This window comes from Eptatretus burgeri, chromosome 8 (genome assembly GCF_056783735.1).
Source record: "Eptatretus burgeri isolate ZD-2024b chromosome 8, Ebu_testis_v1, whole genome shotgun sequence".
Lineage (NCBI taxonomy): Eukaryota > Metazoa > Chordata > Myxini > Myxiniformes > Myxinidae > Eptatretus > Eptatretus burgeri.
The window spans coordinates 8037347-8060093 of record NC_140968.1 but is presented as its reverse complement, the minus strand read 5'-3'; the positions used below and the strand labels follow the sequence as shown (position 1 = coordinate 8060093).

The 22747-nt window shown below is 36.6% G+C and overlaps 1 protein-coding gene and 1 pseudogene across 4 annotated transcripts in view; one reads left to right on the top strand and one right to left on the bottom strand.

The window, feature by feature from the left end:
* LOC147021034 (uncharacterized) overlaps positions 1–22747 on the top strand; it is a 30103-nt gene that overhangs the window by 5273 nt on the left and 2083 nt on the right. For 2 of the 4 annotated variants that reach the window (XM_085893628.1, XM_085893627.1), the window contains exons 2-3: positions 49–237; positions 647–782. In XM_085893628.1, the coding sequence (XP_085749754.1) occupies positions 49–237; positions 647–782 (325 nt within the window). Of the gene's footprint in view, positions 1–48; positions 238–646; positions 4340–22747 lie in introns of those variants that run through there. The other 2 variants (XM_085893625.1, XM_085893624.1) reach the window with 2 other exon arrangements.
* On the bottom strand, positions 2586–8777 carry LOC147021035 (uncharacterized; annotated as a pseudogene).

Below are 22747 nucleotides of genomic sequence, written 5' to 3'. Positions count from 1 at the left end.
TTAAATCACAATGCAACCAACAATTAATATATGTCTGTTTTTCAACAGGTTGTTCCCAAGAATAACATCGTTGATAACTGATGTTGAAAATGAATTGTATGAATTACACGACAAGTGGATAAAAATGAATGACTTCCTTGAAGACATTTATTCGTTTCAAAATGAACTGAACGATATTATTGTTGACTGGAAAGAATTACCGTCATGTCATCTGACCTTGAATGAGTTGAGTCCAAGGTGAGAAACACACACGTGTGTGTGTGTGTGTGTGTGTGTGCGTGCGCGCGTGTGCGTGTGATGGGTGATGTTCTCATCTCTGAACCTCAAACACAGAATCATCATCGGAGCAGTCAGTGAATGTTTAAATTCTGCACACACCTTTTTGTGTTGATTGGTGTGTGTGTGTGTGTGTGTGTGTGTGTGTGTGTGTGTGTGTGTGTGTGTGTGTGTGTGTGTGTGTGTGTGTGTCTGTCTATCTGTCTCTCTATTTGTCTTTGTCTCTCTATTTGTCTTTGTCTCTCTCTGTGTCGCTGTCTCTTTCTGTTCTCCTTATACACAACCTTTTATTTGGCATGGTGGTAATTAATTTAAAAGCAATACCACAACTTGGTGGTAATTTTTGAATACTTGTTTTTTTTATTTTCAGCTTTAAATCTGAATCGTACATGGACTGTGAAACAAATGAATTTCGCAACCTTGAATGGGAAGATGTTGAAATTCCAAGTTGTTCCAGTTTCAATGCTCATCTGGAGGAATTTGACATGACACTAAATATTCTGGAGGTAAATGTTATATTTATTATTTTATTAATATCATAAAATAATCATCTTTATAGAGCCTAATTGTTCTTCACTCTTTGTTTCAAAACAGAATATGGTATCCGAGTTTCAAAATCATAAGACATCAAAAGCAGACTGCTGGGAAAGATCATCCATTTAGTACTGCAGCATTTCAAACCAATTGTTCGACTTTTCATAAAAGCACCAAAATTGGTACATATGTTGACTAATGTATTCTGAACAATTCTGGATATGGAGCCACTCGAGATTTTGCCTTGGTCAGCTTTGGCCGCCATTTTCCAAAACGGCCGCCATTCTACTTTAACAATGGGATATCTGTCATTGTTATTCTCTTTGTAGGTTTCTCAGAGGTGATAAATACTCCATGTGATGTGCATTTACAAAGGAAAACAATACAAATGTCATTTGTGTTGATTTATTATATTTCCAACCATTGTATTGGGGAAAAATGGTCATTTTTATGGGAAAATCCATTTTCGCACACAGCATCAGTGACAGGCTGCGATGTAATGTGACATCATCAGTGACAGGGTATGCTCTACATAGGCTGCCAGAACCGCGATGGGAACCTGGACGAGTTCTTCCGTCATGAAAATCAAGCATGCCCTCCCGTGTTATCTGATGCAGATAAGCTACACCTGGGTAGGAAATGTGACTTGCTGGTGTGTCTTGAAGGCGTTGCTGAAGCTCAGTCTGATGCACCTGCTGTCACTTCTGTTGTCCTTGACGGCGCCGTCATCGTGCAGATGATAAAGCCTGGCACTGCCAAGATATTTGAAGAATATGCCCACCAAGTCTTCATCCCATACGTCGAGGGGCAGCTGCGTCGTGCTTCACGTCTCGACCTCGTTTGGGATAACTACAAAGATGGCGCCTTGAAGACGGCGACAAGGGAGAAACGAGGAAAAGGGGTGCGACAGCGTGTGCTGAGCACCGCAGCCATACCAGGAAACTGGCAGAGTTTCCTACGTGTCAACGCAAACAAGGTGGAGCTCTTCACCTTCCTGTCCGATGTGCTGGTGCAGTCCTTCCATGACGAGGAAAAGGAGCTGGTAGTCACTGATGGTGAAGCAGTCATCTGCCTTCCAAGGCAGGAAGATGAAAGCTCTGGCTCCATGCGGTCAAGAAGAGGCGGACACTCGCATCATGCTACATGTGGCCCATGCTGCAGAACATGACCACCGTCGGATTCAAGTTCGAACCGTTGACACCAACATCGTCGTCTTGGCGGTGATGGTAGCCCAGGCACTACTATGCGTGGATGAACTCTGGATTGCCTTTGGGACGGGCAAGAACTACCGCTACATCCCTGCTCATGAAATAGCTGCCTCCCTCGGTCCACAGAAGGCACGTGCCCTCTCTGTCTTCCACGCCATGACCGGATGTGACACGGTATCAGCATTCGTGGGGCATGGGAAGAAATTCCTGGGCCACATGGAACTCGTTTCCAAAACTGACAGATTCTTTTGTGACCCTGACCACCACGCCAGTCAATATCCAGGTGACACAATGCACTGCATTGAAAGGTTTGTGGTGCTCCTCGATGACCGCACCCGTCCATATACACACGTCAACAAGGCCAGAAAGAAACTCTTTGCCAAGAGGAACTCCGTCTAGCGCATCCCACCTACCTACGATGCTTTGGAACAGCATGTGAAGAGATCAGTCTTCCAGGGTGGCTATGTCTTGGTCCCTCAACCTGTGCTTCCATCACCAACAAGCTGGGGCTGGCGGCAAACAGAGGATGGGTCCTATGAACCGCTCTGGACCACACTCCCTGAGGCTTTAAAAAGCTGCTTCAAGCTGGTGTCGTGCGGCTGCAAAAAAGGCTGTAGAAACCGCTGCGAATGCAAGAAGGCGAATCTGCAATGCACTGGACTGTGTGCTTGTGAAGGAGAATGCCAGTAGACAGACACAGTAGACACAGACCGAGATATCGGCCTAGCTTAGAATGTGCAAATGCAAAGTCGCATTGCTTGTAAAAGTGTTGACTTATTGATCCAGAGCCAGTACACTTGAGCTCAGAAACTCGTATTGTACTAGACTGATGTATGCGTGTACCATGTATCCTGGTAGAATGGTTGTAGACAGTAAACCATTGCCGCTTCAAAGTGAAGTGTGCAATAATTTGACTACATTTTCTGAGTTTGTCATTATCACGATTATCAGTTCCATTTTCAAAATAGAGTAAAGTATGTAATCTATAATGCCATTTTTGTTGATTCCAAACCCATTGAATGTGATGAATATCATTTGACTCTTGTTCTCCAGGCAATAATGGGTACTTTTCAGCGAAAAGTTTCAGGGGAGCAGCAATTTACAAATCAAATAATGGCTTTTTTTACTGAAAAATAATATTTGAATTCGACTTTTCATGGTCAATTTACTGAATTTTACACTTTCCTTATATCGACCACCAATACAATAAGAAAATAAGAGCATATAGCCAATTTCGCTCAAGTAGAATGGCGGCCATTTTGGAAAATGGTCGCCGAAGCTGACCAAGGCACAATCTCAGGTGGCTCCATATCGAGAATTGTTCGGAATACATTATTCTACATGTGTACCAATTTTGGTGCTTTTATGCAAATTTGAACAATTGATCTGAAATATCAGACAACGCTGCAGGATCAATTCTCACAAATGAATATTTAACCAAAGAAAAATGTTTAATATTTTCAATCTTGATTAATTATATTTCCTTTCCTTGTAATTATCTGATTTTGAATTACAAGAAAAGAAAAAGGAGATGTAAAGAGGAGGGGGGGGGTAGGTGCACTCTCCCAACGACCCACCATCCCCTCGTCCCACCCCCCTCCCCTCCCCATATGTGTGGGGGTGGGGTGGTTCAAGGGTGGGGGCAAACAGGGGGTGGGGCTTGTGAAGGTGGGTGTAGCTTGTGTGGATGGGTAGGGCTTGTGTGGATGGGTGAGGCTTGTGTGGGAGGGTGGGGCTTGTGTGTGGGGTTTGCGTGGTGGAGCAAATTTTTTTAAATTAAATAAACATGTGTGGGGAACTAATCAACTAATCACTACTTATGTGAATATGATGGGTGGGGCTTGTGTTGGTGGGGTTTGTGTGGATGTGGTTTTTGTGGGTCGTGCTTGTGTGGGGATTGTGTGGATGTGTTTTTGTGGGTTGGGTTTGCGTGGGTGGGGCTTGTGTGGGCATCGTCAAAAAAGGGCGGATTTCAAAAATGGGTGGAGTCAAAAATTTTTTTTATCTTTGTCTTTTGCAATTCCTGTGAATAAAATGAACTTCAAATCTCTTCCCCCTTTAAATCATATACCTTATAAATCCAAGGAACTGTATATATTACAACAACGATTTTAAAAAGTTAATTTGTCCATCGCTTTGTATAACCTTTCTCAAAATGAGATTTCCACCTGTATATTCTTACCATATCACCAACTTTGAACTTTGGATTTCTGATATTAATCTCTTTTTCATATTTTAATTTTGTAAATGTTTCTGATGGCTTCATTTTCCTTGAGGTATGAATCGTGTCGTTGTACTTATCTACAATATCCTGAATTAAAGAGAACCATTGTTGAGAACCGAGATGAGTGAATTTTTTGTATAGTTTCTCTTTTAAAGTGTGATTAAAACGTTCATTAACAACCACTTTTCCTTCATTAAAGGTACTGTATAATGTGATGTTATTTTTAAGATAATTCATAAATGTCTTGTTATAAAACTCCACCCTCATCAGTCCACAATTTTTTAGGTTTTCTCTTACTTTTATTAAATATCTGTTGAAAGGCTAACATAAGAGTATTACCTGTTTTGTTTTTTAAAGGGACAACCCATGTGTATCTACTCCTCAAATCAATAACGGTTAAAGCATACTTGGACCCCTTATCATTATCGAGTTCAATCAAATCAGCGGACCAGATATAATCAACTTCCTTGGAATAAACCTTCCTTCTCCGAAACTTTGTGAATATTGGTTAATGTAATTCATCAGCTAATTGTTCTTCAGTCTTAATGACATCATTAGAGCCTATAAGTTTTTTGAATTTCCAAGTCCAAGTTTTAATTTAGTACTGATCATCTTCTTCATGATGAACCTATCAACTTTTTCTCTCAAGGTTGGATTTTGTATGAGACAAATTATACAACATTTCTCTATCAGCTTCATGTTTTTCTTCCAAAGTTGTGGTATTCCCATAATCAATATCATGCCTGATGCACACTTCATCAACCCTATTGATGGGTTTACTCCATGGTTTAAGATTGTCTGCCTCATCTAATCTTTTATCCAAGTTTGTGCCTGGCCCACAGAAAGAATACCCTAGTAGATGTAATTCCCCTGGTATTCCAGGAGTTGTAAATTTACTTCCTGATAAAAACTTTTGTATATCTCCTCCATGTTTGTGTTGGAGTCAAAAAAAAATTGACTCTTTTTTGAACCACACACCAAACATATACCTTTTTTTATAACCCTGTTATTTTTACTTTTAAAATACGAGATAATCTTAGTATTGGTTTTCTTTTTACATTTGAGACAATAACTCATTTATTTATGAGAAAAATTCCTTCAGAGTGCAAAAACCTTTTAGTTCCCAACATGCACATTTGAATCTTAATTTTTAAAACATAAAGATTCCTCAGAAATGTCTTCACTCTCTCCTCCATTTATTTCACAAAAAAAATTAAAAACTTTAATTAAAGTCAATATGTTTCCCTTGAAAACGATGTCACTGGTCTTGTTGAAAATATTTCTAATTGACTCGTCAATTCTTTGTTTTCCTCCTCGGTACATTGAGATTCATTTATTTTCTGTAATACCACCAATCTTTTAAAATCTCACTGGTTTCCATATTTTTATATTTATTTATTGTCTCTTTCCTCTCTCTTCTCTCTCTTCCCCTCTATCCTCATTTTCTCTATTCTCCCTCTCCTCCTTCCCTCTCTTCTCTCTCTTCTCCCTCTCCTCCTTCTCTCTCTTCTCTCTTTCCTCCTTCTCTCTCTTCTCCTTTTCCTCCTCTTCTCTCTCTTCAACTCTGTCCTCATCCCTTACTATCCTTGAATTACTACCACCCCATAGAATATCATACATACATTAATCAGGATTTCTTCTTATTCCTGTATCCAAACTAATTTTTTTTACAACAGGAAACCAATAAAATTTCTTTTGAATTTCTAAAAGAGCCTTCCCTTTTCTTAACTTTATAATTTTTTCATTATTTGACATTTTAATTAAATCTAAAGTTGTTGGTTTATCAACATCAGTATAAAGCCAATCTTTTATTGAAAATACCTCATTCTTATGTTGTAGAACATCGATCTATAATTCCAGCAGTGTGTGTGTGTGTGTGTGTGTGTGTGTGTGTGTGTGTGTGTGTGTGTGTGTGTGTGTGTGTGTGTGTGTGTGTGTGTGTGTGTGTGTGTGTGTGTGTGTGTGTGTGTGTGTGTGTGTGTGTGTGTGTGTGTGTGTGTGTGTGTGTGTGTGTGTGTGTGTGTGTGTGTGACCGCTGTTTCTCGACAACCTCTGGTCCGATCTAATTGAAACTTGCCAGGTATATTGCTGGGGACCTGAGGATGTGCCTTTTCAAGGTTTGATATTAATAGGACAAGTGCTTCCCAAGTTATGGCCATTTATTGACCAAACCAATGCGAAGACACGTTGTTGCATGGGCGTGGCTGATGGGGAAGGGAAGCACAGCCACGTTCCCCATTACGGGTGACAACGTACGGACTTCCGGAGAGTGATGACTTCGTGTATTCTAATAATTTCTCGATTTCTTATGCGCATTTATAGATAAACAGAATGGCCCAAGTTATGATCGTTTTCATATTAGACGGTGTATAAATTTCGGGAACATCAGAGTGCTGGTATGCTCCGAACCAGGAAGTAAATTTTTTCTCTCTCTTCTCTTCTCTTTTTGTTTTTCCTTGCCACGACATTGCGAAAAGGTAAAATACGTTGGCGCTAATTGAATAATTGGGTATTAAAAATAAATTGCGAATAATCGTAACTGCGAATAATATCAAACTTCCGCGTCACGCACGTGCGGGCACGTGAGAGCGAAGAAACGGCCTGTGTGGTTTATTTATTTATTATTATTATTATTTTATTTTTATTTTTATTTTTTTTATGGGCACGTACTAGTATATATTAAAATACCGAATACCCTTTTCTTGAAGGTATGCTTGGACACAGAAATGATAATTTTCTTGAAGCCTTCTTGCTGTCATTTATGTATTAGAAATATCTTCTTCTCCTTTCGGCTGCTCCCGTTCGGGGTCGCCACAGCGGATCATCCGTATGATCCGCATCGTGATTTGGCACATGTTTTACGCCGGATGCCCTTCCTGACGCAACCCTGGTTGCCTCTTAAGACACAGGGATATGGTACACCTATTTTAACCGGGGTATACACCGGCCCAGTATACTGGTACTCATTTTGCCGACCTCGGAAGGATGACAGGCTGAGTCAACCCTCTGGTGTATTAATTCAGTGGCCCAACGGGGCTTGAAACTCAGGACCTTTTGGATCCCAAGCCGCTGCCCTAACCACTGCGCCAACACCAGGCATTATGTATTAGAAATATATGACAGAATAATATTATGACACGAAAGACCTCCCCATCTTCCCTCAGTTAAATCATTTTGTATTTCCTTACTTATTATATAAAATCCTGTTTTTTTCTGTTTTCATGATATAAACTAGGGCAAAACCATTATTATATTTACCCTTATTAAATTATTTTAATTGTTGTTTACTAATCGTGCTTCCACAAAACTCATTCTCCATACCACGTGGATAATATTCTTCCTGATGAGACTGATTTAATTGTTCCAGGTCTTCTCGCTCAATTTTAAATGACCAATTATACCCTAAATCATTCATATCATACCCCCATTGTTTTAGTCTCATGCAAACGATACGCCCTTCTTGATAAAAATTTATTTTAATTCGAACTGTGAATTCTGTATGACCTGGAGATAAAATCAACACTTCTGTATCTTTGGAATACACGGCCGTTTTATTTAAGGATATATATTGTGATAATCGCTTTATCTCACCAAGTCATTCGCGTCAGTCAGGCTTAGTAGTCCATGGGCCCAGGCCAGAAATTCCACTTCTCGGTACCATCTAAGAAAACTAATCTGAGTTATGATTTTTGAATTGGTATATATATATACATATATATATATATATATATATATATATATATATATATATATATATATATATATATATATATATATATATCATATTTTGATGTGATAACCATTGCAGACTGGCAGCTTATAGTCCATGGGACTGTATCACAACTAGAGAGCACGTGCAGTCCAACCAGGGCATCACAGACACTGTCTCCCATCGATCTCGCAATCTTGTCAATGTCTAGGAACTGTGTGCGGGTTTGTGTACCACACTTCTGATACACGGGGCATGAGATGTCCTTATTGAAGGAAAAACACAGCACGAGGACATCTGTATCTTCGGCAGTGATCACCATAGTCTTCTACCCAGCCTCTGCTGCATGCAGAGAATGCAGAAGCATTCGTGTATCTGCTTCCTCCTGCGTGGACTTCAGCTCGGCCACTTCCTCCCAGTGGTCCTTGGTGAGCTTGTAGCAGACCTCCTCGCAGGTTACATAGAGCAACTTTTCCTTCAGTTTCTCCCTGCTTTTTAGTTCTTTCCACTCCTCTACCAGGAACTTGATTAGACTTGCCTTGTTGGAATAGCTGCCGAGCAGTTTCCTCCACTGCTGAATGTTGTGGCCCGGTATGATGCTCCTGAACTGGATTGCTGTGCTTGCACCTCTGTTGCATCTCTCTGCGTCTTTGATGGACGTCTCTCGGTAAACATCGAAGACAACATCAATGCGTTTACTCTGGGCTCCATCATGAAGAGCCGTTGACAGTATCGCTTCAGCCAGCTGTGAAAACGTCTTGTCATTCCCTTTCATCTTCTGTACCAGGCTAATGCCATCAATGACAGTTGCTGATGGCTCTGCAAAAACTTCAGCGGGAGAAACACTCTTTTCCAGCTCTCTGGCAAGGGTTGCTTTGTTCGTCTTCTGCAGAGATCCATCACCATTAGCAATTGACCATGGCAAGGGCCCCAGGGGGTGTGCCAAGACATCTCTCATGTGCAGATCTCGACTCTGAGCAACGAGGATCATGTGCCCAAACAGGTTCCTGTCAACCTTGAGAACAATTTATTTGGCCTGCTCTTTGCTGGTTGGTTTCTTCCGGACGTGGGTGAATGTTTTCAAGTTCCTTTTTGTCATCTTGTCATTGAACTGTGCAGTTGGTGGATTTGTTTCCAGGCATTTCTTCTTGAAATCCTGGTATGCCTCCTCTCCTACCGTGCGAGCCACGAGGCGGTAATTGGCAACATCAGGAGGAGCAACAGTAGCGGTCGACAAGCTGACAAACTGTGCTTCATCAGGACTCAGTGGATCCAGCCAGCTGTTCTCCATGAGATCCACCAAAGATTGGATGTCAGCCTCATCCCTCTGGATCCTAGGTAACTGCAGATCTGGATGGTTCAGCTGGCAGTGACTTCGACGTACCATATCCCTCAGGTACCCAAGGTACATGCTGCGGTAATCTGACGTCAGATAGTATCGGGTCACAGCTCCTGAATTCAGGCTGAATCCTTTCGTTCCTCCAGGTGTCTGTGTGTCTTTGTTGACAGTATCCTCGATCGTCTGATCCATGGGAATCCGTCCGAATGGGTTCGCGGTGCCAACCTGAACCAAGATGTGCCTCAAGATGGGAAGTATGCTTGTTGTAAGTGTGCAGATAACAAATCTAGATATCCTGAGCTGTTATTGAATGATATTACCTTCATGGGATGTGTCAATAGTCTATTGTGTGATTTTCCCCCAAAACGTCAATATCTCAGAATGGTAAAAATGCAAAATACATACACTAGGCTGCTCTTCTGGAATGGTCATCACATATTGAAATAATCATATAGTCCCTACCAATAACTTAGTAGCCCTAAAGTTTGGTTTCCCCAGATGGTACCGATATATGCCTGGGCCCATGGACTATAGATAGTTTATTAATTTATAAGCATTTTTCATATTAATATTTTTTGTTATACTATTTTTCTGTCGTTCAGCCTGTGCCTTTGTGTAATTACTTGACAAAGGAATATCCAGTTCTTGGGATACACCAAAGATCGAACCATCTTTACCAACATAAGTCATTTATATTATATTAAAATAATGTCATTAAAAAAATTATTTTTGTTGAGTTGAAATAACACATATAGACATAATTGACCACAACACTTGGAATTTAATTCTGGGACTTGAAATGTTTGATAAACACCATTCTGAAAGAATGACTTCAATGACTTCAATGAATCATTATGACTTCAAGAGGTGGTTGAAGACCAAAACTGTCAAAATAATATGTCTTGACTATTAAAAATACAAACCCAATGAGAACCGTTCCCATTATTATCTTCGAAGTTCATAATAATATGCTTTGTATGTTTAGGCACGTTTGTTAATTCATCTCTCATACAAATAACCATATTATGAATTTTTAATTTCTTACAATATTTGAAAAGTTGAAAATTTGATGTTGTATTCCTTCCAAATTCTTTAAACCACTCATCAATGCTCATTTATTTATTATAAAGATATAATCCATGACCCCTTTTCGTTAATTTTACACCTGCTTGTGTGATCGAAGAAAGCATATCTCCAACGAACAATCTCGCTTTATCAGGCAGACATTCAAGTTTTTCAGCAAAATCTACAATTACACCATTTCCACTCATTTGTTTTTCCAACTCTTTGTTGTCTTTCCAATTATTTTTGAGCCCGGAGTTGAGCCTTCCTTTCGTTGGTAGTTTTCACCGCTGTTGAAATACCACCCGTCAATGCTCCAACCGCACTGAAACCAGCAAATAAAGGAATTAGAAATGGGAGAAATCCTCCACTCATCTCTCTTATTGAATATTTTTTCAACATTGGTTTTGTCATTTTAGTTTTTAGTAAGCCAGTATCGTTCAAGATTTTAACCTGTTCTCTTGTGAGCAAAACATCAATTCTTAATGCTCCTTTTCTCTGAATTGTATTCACGTTAATCATACAAGGCTTTTGATTTTGAACACAAGATGACAGTTTATGAAGATTGATTTGATTAACATATACCCCAGTTGGAACTTTACCACTCATTTATTTAACAAAAAACAATGTGAGACTAATCATAATACCATTATCTGTATGAATCTGTTATTCTGTTTCTTCCAAAAGCAAACAATATGTATCAACTTCTTCATGCTCTCCTCTTTCAATATATAGGGAAGTATCCACTCGATTAGACTTTATTGTTTCCTTTTGAGCGCTCAGGTCAAACGCATAGATTGTATACAAACTTTTAAATGCTGTCATATCCAAAATAGGTTCTTTATTTTCATTACTTTTACACACCTTTTGGTAAGACGTGTATGCTTCAGCAAAATCTTTTTTTTCCCAATTAATTTCCAATCTATCTCGTGGATAAAATGTTCCATCGAGAGAAACACGAAGTTGTTTCACCTTAGCATTATCATTCAATGCATTATTCTTCTCTGCAGCAGTATCACCATGTAGTTTTTTTTTTTTTTAAATGATCCACAGATATTGTGGTTTTCCTTCCAGAACACCCAAATTCCACGTGTTAGTCGTTTGGTTCAGTTTTACGTGTTGACATCTTTTGAGATATGATACATTGAGTGGTTTCTTTGAGTTATTTTACATCTCTTCTATTTTAAGATTAGGAGTATATTCACTAATATACCAACTCATTTCATCAATTACACATTTATTTTGATCACCAAAAGCACGAGCAACACCAAAAAGTATTCTATTTTCATTATCATTCCTTTGTAGTTGAAATCTAATTTTAAGACCATAAAGAACTTTATCATGATCACAAAATCCAAATATACCTTCAAGAGGAACTGCCACAGTAAAACTATTCACTGCTTTTGTATCATCATTATACATTCCTTTCCTTTGACTATATCCAGGGTCTGTGTTTGTTCCCCTTGACATATCAGGAATAAAACCTTTGACAACCCCCTTTCCCATTCTATCACTGATTGAATATAGTGTAAATTTCATCATTTCAGAAACAGCAGAGACATAATCAACAGCTTCAACTTGTGTTCTAATGTACAAACGAACACTATCAAACATTTTCCAGAAGGAATCATTGACGAGTGTAGCGTTTGGGTTATTCCCAGCCTGAGTGAATGTAAATTTACACAACAAGAAACTTTCGGATAGATTCAAATAAGTTTGTTGATTATTTATTTCAAAACTTTTTGTACCATTTTCATTCCAGTCTGTTCCAGTTATTGCATTTACCTTGAAGTAATTTTCTTTTTTAGTGGAGTTTGACATGACAATGGTATCATCGAAATCATAGACACTATCAATTGCTTCCATACTTGTATTTATTTCGGAAAGAAGATGCTAAAACTTTTGAAACTCTGACCCAAGTGTTTGAATTATTTTCTGTCGTTCTTGGGGAGACAACTGAGTTTTGCCTTTCTTAATTTATTTTATTGCTTGTAATTTATGAGATTCCTTTTGGGCATCTTTTATACTCTTTATAGCACCCGCAACATTTCCCACATCAGAAGCAGTTGAACCAATTAGGTCTTTATGTTTAAGAATAGTTGAACCGATTCCTATTGCTGTATCAATTATCCCATCTCCTCTAAATTGATGTCCTTCACCCCTTTGTCTCTGAGGTTTATAGTATTCTCGACCAAGATACATACCTTCACCCTTGTAGTATGGGGAAAGGAACATTCCATCCCCTGTTATTATTTTATATTTTCCCAACTCGTGTTTCCTCACAATAACCATCGTATTTATTTTTTGGAAAACTTCACGGAGGTTAATTCTGATGGATATAACTTCTCCATTAAAAGAAATCATACGATTATCTTGGTCGGTTATCCTAAAATTTACTCTGTATGTGGTTTTTCCTCACACAGGGAGATAAACCAGATTTTTGGGTTCCATATTGAATTTATAACCAATTGGGGTTGAGTATGCGCTGAATGAAAATATTGTATTTGTTTTTATTCCATCATTATAAGCACCATCAATCAAATCACAGTGAATTAATACCGAATTTATTCCTGAGGATATTTGAATGACATTATCACTGTAAAACGTCCCATTAGTTTCAATCTCTTTTGAGGAGAAACCCAATAACTCTCAAAATGAATTATCAATTGTGAAATCAACCTTGTAGTTATTTTTAAGTTTAATCGTTGATTTTGAAGTATGTTTTTGAATATCTATAACAATATTTTTTGGTTCATCACCCTCTTCTTTCAAAAGACGAACAATTTCGGAAGATATTTGAGAAATCTCATATGCTCCGGGTGAGACTGTTATCGTTTTGTATCCAATTCCCGGATTTTAACGAAACTTGTCATTTTTCTCAGTTATATTAAATAAGGTATTATAAGTTTCCATGGACAATAAAGATGCCTCATATTCTTTTATTGGGTCAACTTAAGTGGGTATGGGAATGAAGATGTGTGGTCGCTTGTTGTGAAATTAAAACTAAGGATTGTGCTTCTCATCTTATTTAATATGAGATGAAATGTCTTTGTATTGGTATTTATTAGTTATTTTCATGTTCATCAACTGGTCTAAAATGGCTTATGCTTCATGAAAACAATTGTTATTGCCAGCCTTCTGACTACCAAACAACAATAGCAGTCGATTAACTAATTGTGATGGGTCATTTGGAAGAAAACCAACACCTGAACCAAGGATACTTAAAGCCTGAAAAATGTGTTTCTCCTTCTCATTCTTCCTACTTTTACCATAAAGACGAACACCATAATTATGAGTGTCCAGCAGATCAATATATTCTCTATCTTCATTCTTTTTCTTATCCAATGGTTTATCAAAATACTTTAATTCATCCCTCACAGTTGAAGCTTGTCTTCCATCTTTTGTGAGAAGAAACATTAATCTCGGAGTTAGTTTAACAGGAGGTTGAGCAGAGCTCAAGAACCTTAATTCAACATTAAATATCAATACCTTTTCTTGAGCAAGATGAAAAATTGCTGGTTGTTCTGTTGTGATGAGTCCTGCTTTGGTTTTTGATTCCGCTGAATATTCATTGTTTTGAAGAGCATTCACAATATAATCAGGGGGTTGCTTAATCTCTTCCAGTTGTTGAAATAATCCTTCATCAACATATTCTAATTCTCCTGTTTGCTCTAATTCTTCCTCCATCATTTGGCTGAACTCTTTTAACATTTGAAATTTTTTAGGAGTATATTCTATTGTGGGAACTGTGGAAACATCCATAATTTTTTATTGGGAAGTTTTTTGAAAGTGGTTTAAAATTTTTTATCTTTGTTTTCTTTCAAATGCTTCTTCACCCGTTAGTTTCTTTCTGCGTTTCTTCTTTATGTCTTCCTGTTGTTTTACAACTTTTGAAACCAACTCTTGATGTTTCTTAAATCTTCTTGCTTTTTCTTTCGCTTCCATTTATTTATTGGAAAATATCATTTAATATCTCATCTTGTTTCACAACAATATATTTTTATTTTTCAGTCGTGTGCTTCATATAATCCCCAAATTCCTTTTTACTGCATAATGTAGAACAATTACCTCTCCAAAAATTGTTTATATCTATTGAATTTAACTTGAATAAAATAAAAGTATTGGCATTATTTCTGATGGAATGACGAGGAATTGAAAGTATGATTGAATAAAATAAATACAATTACAAGAAGAATGTCTCCCTCTTGTGTTGTAGCTGTCCATTACCATTTGGTTTCTCTCATTAACACAATCATCAAAGATAATGATATTCTTTTTTAATTTATCCAAATCTTGGGGAGAAGGTATATCATCCGTATTATCACTAATAATACAAGTATTCAGTTTTGATTTCTTTTTATATCTCTAGGTATCACAAAATAGTTGTATTATATCTTCAATGTTATCATCATTTAGATTGTTTTGAAGTTTAAATAAACCGATTATATCTTCTTTTTGAAGACCGGCATTAAAACCTTGTGAGAGTACTTGATACTCACGTTGAAAACTCGACTTTGTGAAAATTATTAAATTATCACAATCGAAAAAGTTGGGAGTCAGGAGCATCTTCAAAAGCAAGCAGGTTTTTCCACATCCGCTTGAATCAACTATGAGAAATCTTGATGAATTTGGAAGATTTTTATGATTGTTACATTTTATCTTATTTTCCCAAATGGGTTTTTAATTTTATTAATTTATATATTTGGGAAACAGGTTATTTTATTTAATGTTGGCTTTTTTAGAAACTTTATATTTTAATCGAAGTTCGGGTATAATTTCAAGATAATCTATTATTTTATTTATGCAATATCTTGTGTTGATATTTCCCTGAAAATGACAATTGTGAATAATATATAACAACAATCCTTTGAACATTTCTCTAATACGTTCAGTTTCTTCCCTTGTAAGGAAAGGTGTATTATCACCCTCATACTTTACATTCATTTCTCGAATCAATCTTGAAAGGTAATTCATTTTGGTGTAAATCTAAAATAACTATTTTCTTTTTTATATTTTTTGTTATCATTAATTTGAAGATAATCACAGAATATACATTGTTTATACGCTTTTGACTCTGTGTTTAATCCCCTTCTTTCACACGCAGGACAATTCTGAAATTTGTCATATGGAGAATCCGGGAATTCAAGAGGCTCAAAATGTAGCATATTTATAAAGTAAAACCGAACTTGAACTCAAGTTTATCTTTGGTATCATCTTCGGTACTTTCACAATAATCTAAAAACTACTTTCATAACTATCGTTTGAACACAAACTCTCAGTATCATAACTGTCGTTTGAACACAAACTCTCGGTATCATAATCACTCATGATCTTCAAAATCTTCAGTTGAATATTGACTCGTATTTAATTTGTAGAAAAACCATTACCATTGATATCTATATACTTTTTTCATGAACAGATTTTTTTTTATTAAAGGTAATTTTAAAATGATCCTAAGCTACTATTGAACGAAATGTCATTTCACCTGATATATTAACATCCTTTATTTCATCAGGATTTACATCTTTGGGGTTGTGAAAAAATACAAATTTCTCCTTGTATATTACAGTTGTGTTTTCTTTTCTTTCTTAAGCTTCATCCATAAGGTTTTTATTCTTTGATACTTTTTCTTGTTTCATTGCTTTTTCTAGTTTTGAATATATTACCAGAAGGAGAGGAGAAACTTTTGTTGGAGATACTTTAATTGATATTCTTCCAGATATACGAAAAGCCCTTCCACTGAAGGAAATTGAAGAACAAATATTATTCACCATAATTGTTTTTATCCAATAGTTGTTATATTTGTCTTTGTTCAATTTTACATCCTTGACATATTTCTCAGTATCTTTAACAAATGAAGAGATTGATTGAAACTTCTCATTTGTGTCATGAAACATTGTATTTATTAAGTGAAAAAAGTTGGAGGATAAAATGGTTTTAAGCACAGATTCACCTATAGATTAAACGAAATTTTCATCAAGAAAATTTTAGTTTTAGCAAAGTTTTATTATATAAATATAGTGAATACAACGTACTGCGATGTTTGTAATCACGAATATAAAAATTATAGAAAACACCTTCTAACCAACAAACACACATTCAATCTTTTTCAACAAATATCTCCACTTAACCAAGAAACAAAACATTGTGATAGATGTGATTATGATATTCTTGAAGAAAATTAAAATAAACACCTTCAATCATGCAAACACAAGAACAATGAAACAAGCAGTCTTCAACTGGTACTTACGAAATCGTCAACTTGACCTCTGACCTTGTCTAATAAAAGCTGTCTCTCGAGAAGGTAGCGACGCAAACCAGAAGTTTCTACGATGATTCTGTACTAAACCATGAAAAATCGAATGTTTGACCTCACTGTGACCTTAACCTTTGACCGATTTTGACCAAAATCTAATCAGCGCTAGCTACCACCCTCCTGAATCATGTGGTGTAATTTGACATTGTTTGCTTCTTCCGTTCTCGAGTTATAACTTTTTTTGGATGTTTGACCACACTGTGACCTTGACCTTTGAGCGATTTTGACCAAAATCTAATCAGCGCTCGCCATCACCCCCCTGAATCATGTGGTGTAATTTGACATTGGTAGGTTCTTCCGTTCTCGAGTTATTGTGCCTACAAACAAACACACTAACACACAAACAGAAGTCATCAATATACTTACAAAATCTTTAGATTTCGTAAGTAAAAAGGGAAGCTAAATTCTCCATTGAAAACACTGATGGGGCATTTAGAGGGCATATAAAAGTAAGATTGTTTTGTTTTCAAGACCCTGGACCATCTTCAATCATGGAAGCTGTTGATATATTTCAACAAAGTATTGAAACTATAATTAAAAACACATGAAGTGAAAGGAAAACTTTTCAGTTTTATATGGGAGTAAAACTGAAAATAGTAAGACAAGACAATGAAACTACTCCCTATATAAGACAAACCCACACTTTATCTCATCATTTCAAGATTTTGTAAGATGTGATGTTTACGATGATCTCCAGAGACAGGACCAAGATGTTGATAACACTGTAGTAGTTCGTGGGTTTACGATCACAAAAATAATCTTTTTAGAAATACACATCTTAAAATCAGATCCTCTTCAAGCTTCTTCTTATATTGATTTACAAAAAGAGATAAAACTTAAGAAAGCGGTTGTTAATATTCAAAACAAAGATAATAAATGTTTTCTATGGTCTGTTCTTGCTCACTTACATCCTCCACAATGGAATCCTGAAAGGGTTGAACATTATAAGAAATACGAGAATACATTAAATGTTAAAGATTTAAAGTTTCCAATGTCATTGAGAGATATTCCTAAATTTGAGAAAATGAATAATCAATCTGTTAATGAATATGGATTAGCGGATACAAACAAAGTTCAGATATTAAAAATTTCAAACATCTATAAAAATGATGAAACACACATTGACCTTCTCCACTTTACTTCAAAGGAAAAATCACATTCTGCTTTCATCAAAAATTTCTCAAGATTAACCAAATCACAACTATATAAGAGAAAATGTAAAATGTATCCTTGTAAGAGATGTCTCAACTGCTTTCACACAAAAGACCGATTAAATCAACATTCAAAATATTGTAGTAATCATAAATCAACCGCAATCAATTTACCAAAAGAAGGTTCAAACATATCATTCAAAGATTTTAACAAATCAATAAAACATCCATTTGCGATTTATGCTGATTTTGAAAGTATCCTTGAAAAGATAAATACTGTTTCTCCAAATCCAAATAAATCATACACAAATAAATATCAAAAACATACTCCTTGTGGTTTCCGTTATGATATCAAATCAGCTGTTGGTGATTAATACAAGTTAGAACTTTATTGAGAAGATGCCTCAGAGGATTTTGTGAGACGATTGGAAAAAGACTGTATAAGACGAAGAGAAATAATGGTGAAAACCTATAAACCAATGTCATGAACAAAGGGAGAGAAAAAGGAATTTAGAAAGAACAGTATCTGTCATATTTGTGAGGAGAAAGTTGAGGGATACGTCAAGGTTAGGGATCACTGTCATCTTACTGGTACATGTAGCGGTCCAGCTCATTCCCATTGTAATCTTAATTACAAGCCTCCAAATTTTATTCCTGTCTTTCTTCACAACGCTCACTATGACACACATCTATTTATAAATGAACTTTTAAAGACATCTGGAGATATTTCTGCCATTCCTGACACAGATCAAAAATTCATCTCATTCACAAAAACAATTCATACATCCCACATAACCCATATCAGATTTCTTGACACATACAAGTTAATGTCAAGTCCATTATATCTAACTTCGTATCAAATATTAAAAAGTTCCCGAGTCTTAAATCATATTTCTCAAATCAAGAAGAGATTGATCTCTTCTCACAAAAGGTAATATATCCGTATTACGACATGGATTTATTTGAGAAGTTTAAAGAAACACAACTTCCTTCAAGCGAAAGTTTCTATGGAAAGTTTAATAAAACTCATATTTACGAGAGAGATTATACACAATCTAAAAAGGTTTGGGAGAAGTTTAATATCAAGAATCTTGGAGAATATCATGATTTGTATCTTAAAACTGATGTATTGTTTTTGGTTAATGTGTTTGAAACTTTTAGAACAGTCTGTCATATTAAAAATTCTTATGGATTAGACCCCGTTCACTATTACACAGCCCCGGGCTTGTCTTGGAGTTCCATGTTAAAAATGACAAAACAAAATTTGGAATTAATCAGCGATATAGATATGCTTTTAATGATAGAGAAGGCTAAAAGAGGAGGAATATCTCAAGTATGTTCCAAGAGATATGCTAAAGCAAATATCAAATATCTTCCTGATTATAACAAGACTGAAGACAACTCTTACCTGATGTATTATGATCCTCACAATTTGTATGGGTGGGCTACGTCTCAATCTTTACCTTATGGAAAACTTAAATGGGTTAAAGAAAAACATTATGAAAAAGTTTTACTTGACATTGTAATCTCCTCTCAAAAAGAATTGGATGAAGCTGAAGTTGGATATTATTTTGAGGTTGATTTATATCCAGAAGAACTTCATAACAAACATAAAGACCTTCCTTATGCCCCTGATAAAGAAAGTCCAAGAAAAGAATAGTTAAGCGATTACCAACAGTCATTTAATATAAAAGGTAAATCTCCAGAAAAACTACTTACAACATTAAATGAAAAAGAAAGTTATGTTTTCCATCAAAGGAACTTGAGACAATATTTATCTGCTGGGTTGAAAGTGAGAAAAATTCATTGAATTTTGAAATTTAAACAGTCATTGGTTAAAGAAATATATTGATTTTAATACAAAAAGGAGAACAGAAGCAAGAACAGATTTTGAGAAGGACTTTTCTAAATTAATGAATAATGCTGTATTTGGAAGGACGATGGAAAATGTTAGGAATCGACAAAACATAAGACTTTCTACATCTTGGAAACAGGCTTCAAAGTTAATTAATAGACCAAGTTTTGAATGAGCGGAGGTGTTTTCAGAGAACTTTTGCGCTATTAATTTTAAGAAAGAGAGTTTTGAAATGGATAAACCGATTTATAGAGGAACATCAATTCTTGACTTGTCAAAGTCGTTTATGTCTGACTATTACTCTCATAATTTAAAATTAAAGCATAAGGATAATGTGTCATTGTTGTATATGGATACAGATAGTTTTATATTAGAAATTAAGACAAGTGATGTTTATGAGGATATGATCGATAATATTAAGATTTATGATACAAGTAATTATAAGTCTGATAGTATGTTATTTTCATTAAAGATTAAAAGGTTATTGGAAAGTTTAAGGATGAGTTGGGTGGAAAGGTCATGAGAGAATTTGTGGGTTTGAAATTAAAGTCTTATGCTTTTACATATATTGACAATAATAACATTGAAAGATGTGATAAAAAGTTAAAGGGAATAAATAAAAATATAATCAAGGAAACAATAAACTTTAAACATTATTACAACTGTTTAACCTTTAAGAAGAGTGCAGAAAAATGAATACAATGAGAAGTTATAAACATCAATTATATACAGAAGAGATAAATAAGAAAGCATTAGGAGCTTTTGAAGATAAAATATATATTTTAGAGAATGGAATCAAGAGTATCCCTTATGGTTGTAAGTATAAGCATTAAAGCCCCTGTCACACCTTGACAATTTAGCCAGCGTATGGCAACGTATCAAAATTTATCTAAAACGCTGGCGTACGCTGAACTTTTTTCAGTTTTAGGTGTATAATAGTGTATTCATAATGAGTTGGATGTATGCATAACGTATGAGTAACGTACACCGAATGTTTCGATAACTTATAGATAACTTATACCAACGAATGCTTAGCGTGTTGTCGGCGTTCACAAGTTATGTCCAACGATAGTCTAACTCATGCATAGCGCGCGGCAGCATATCGCCGACGATCACGTGGCATAGCCTATTAAAACGCTGCTGCTTGACGATTCACATCATAACCGCACTTGACATCGAAGTGTCAACATCACCATCATGCTGAAGAAAACTTCGAAGAACTCTTAGTTACGGAGTTCCACCATGAGCTAGTCATACATGCCAAACTTCCGTCGCCTCCCAATCCATGGTCTCACCCAGTTCCTTCTCCTCCATTCACCTCTTCTTCTCCTGGCTCTATTGGCATGCAACTGGTACAGTGTCAAATCGATGAGGTCATGTTGATGGTGGAGGACAGCAAGTAGGTATTCTCGTCTCAGCCGTGCCAGATCCTCCATCTCTCGGATGACATGGACATCTGCTCACCATGGAGTCTGGAACACCAACGGGTTCCTCCTGTGAACCCCATTTTTATATACCAATTCCCCTAAACGCTGCCAATATGCCATTATACGGTAGCTTTAAGTTAGAAACACGTTCTGTGGTCGTCCGGAAGACGTCAAATACGTCTACATATGTCAATATGCTTTGGAGATACGTTACACATAGGTTCAAAGCACGTTACTCATAGGTTAGAAATAAGTTTTGGGTATGCTAGACATAACGTCGATGTATTTCGACTTATGAGTAACTCACAAGTAACGTGTGTCAATGATCGCATAAGGTGCCTACAACTTATGGCCAGCGTATGCGGAACGTGTGAGTGATACGCCGAGCATGTCGACAAATTTGGTGCATGCACTAAATTTGTTGATTAGCTTGGCGAACTACGACGTATGCCAGCGTGCTTCAGCGTGCTCTTAACGTATACAAAACTTACCCATAACGTATTCGACGTGTGCCAGCGTATTCGCCAAATTTTTCATACGTCAGCATACGCTGGCTAAAACGTCAAGGTGTCACAGCGGCTTAAGAGGCATATTTTTACTGATTTATAAATGATAGAACCAACCAATAACCAAACTAAAGAGTGGAGATGAATTCAGCCTTGGTATTTAAATGGGAAACATAACGAATGCCAGAAATATCAAATAAGTCTTCTTGGAGAAATACCCGGGGTAAAAGTAAATAAAACAAATAAGCAGATAAATTTAATTACAAATAACTTGGAGGATGCAAAAGAAAAAAGAAATATCCTTGAATGGACTGAAAACTTTGATGCTAATCAATTTAACAATGGAAAAACAATTTACGACAATCTCAAAATGATATGTGGCTTAGGAGGTCGACAAACAAGAGCATTGAGAGAAGTTTATCATTTTATTTCTGCTCAACAAAGACACATAAACCAAGAACTAAGTTCGAAAATAATATTTGCAAATATACTCGATGGTGATGAATGAAATTGGAAAATTAATTTATTACCTCAAAGAGAACATGGACAGATATTTATTGGATCAATCTTTGAATGGAATGAAAATATAAAAGGAAATCAGTGTGGAATGGGGCAGAGATCGATCTCTTCTTTTGACCCCATGGACTGAGAGTTCGAGGGGGCGGGGGTGGGGGAGAAAATCATTCTCCTCTTTTGACCTGATGTGCCTTGAGTCAGAAAGGTTTCCCCATCCATTTGTATGGGAGGGGGAGGAATCAGTGTCCTGTTTCGGGGTTTTCGGGGTTTAATTCATCGAGTTTACCCCATTTTCCCCATTCATTTGCATGGATGCCTCAGAAGCCCCATTATTCCTCTACTAACATGAATTACATGTGTGCGCTGCGAGTTATTTTGTAGTTAGTTAGTTTTTTTATATTCCCCAACAACAACATCCTGCTTCGTTCCGCCACCCAACCAATCCTTCGCGCACCGACTCCATTATCCATGTGTTTTGGCTGAAGGCGTGGGCGGAGCCTCCATCGCCTCAGATCGAGGCACCACTCCGAAGAAGGGCAGGGAGTGTTTCCTCTAGCCAAAGGACGAAGAGCGAGCAAAGCCGAGACACTCCAGCCAATGGGAAGTCAGAAGGCCAAAAACAAC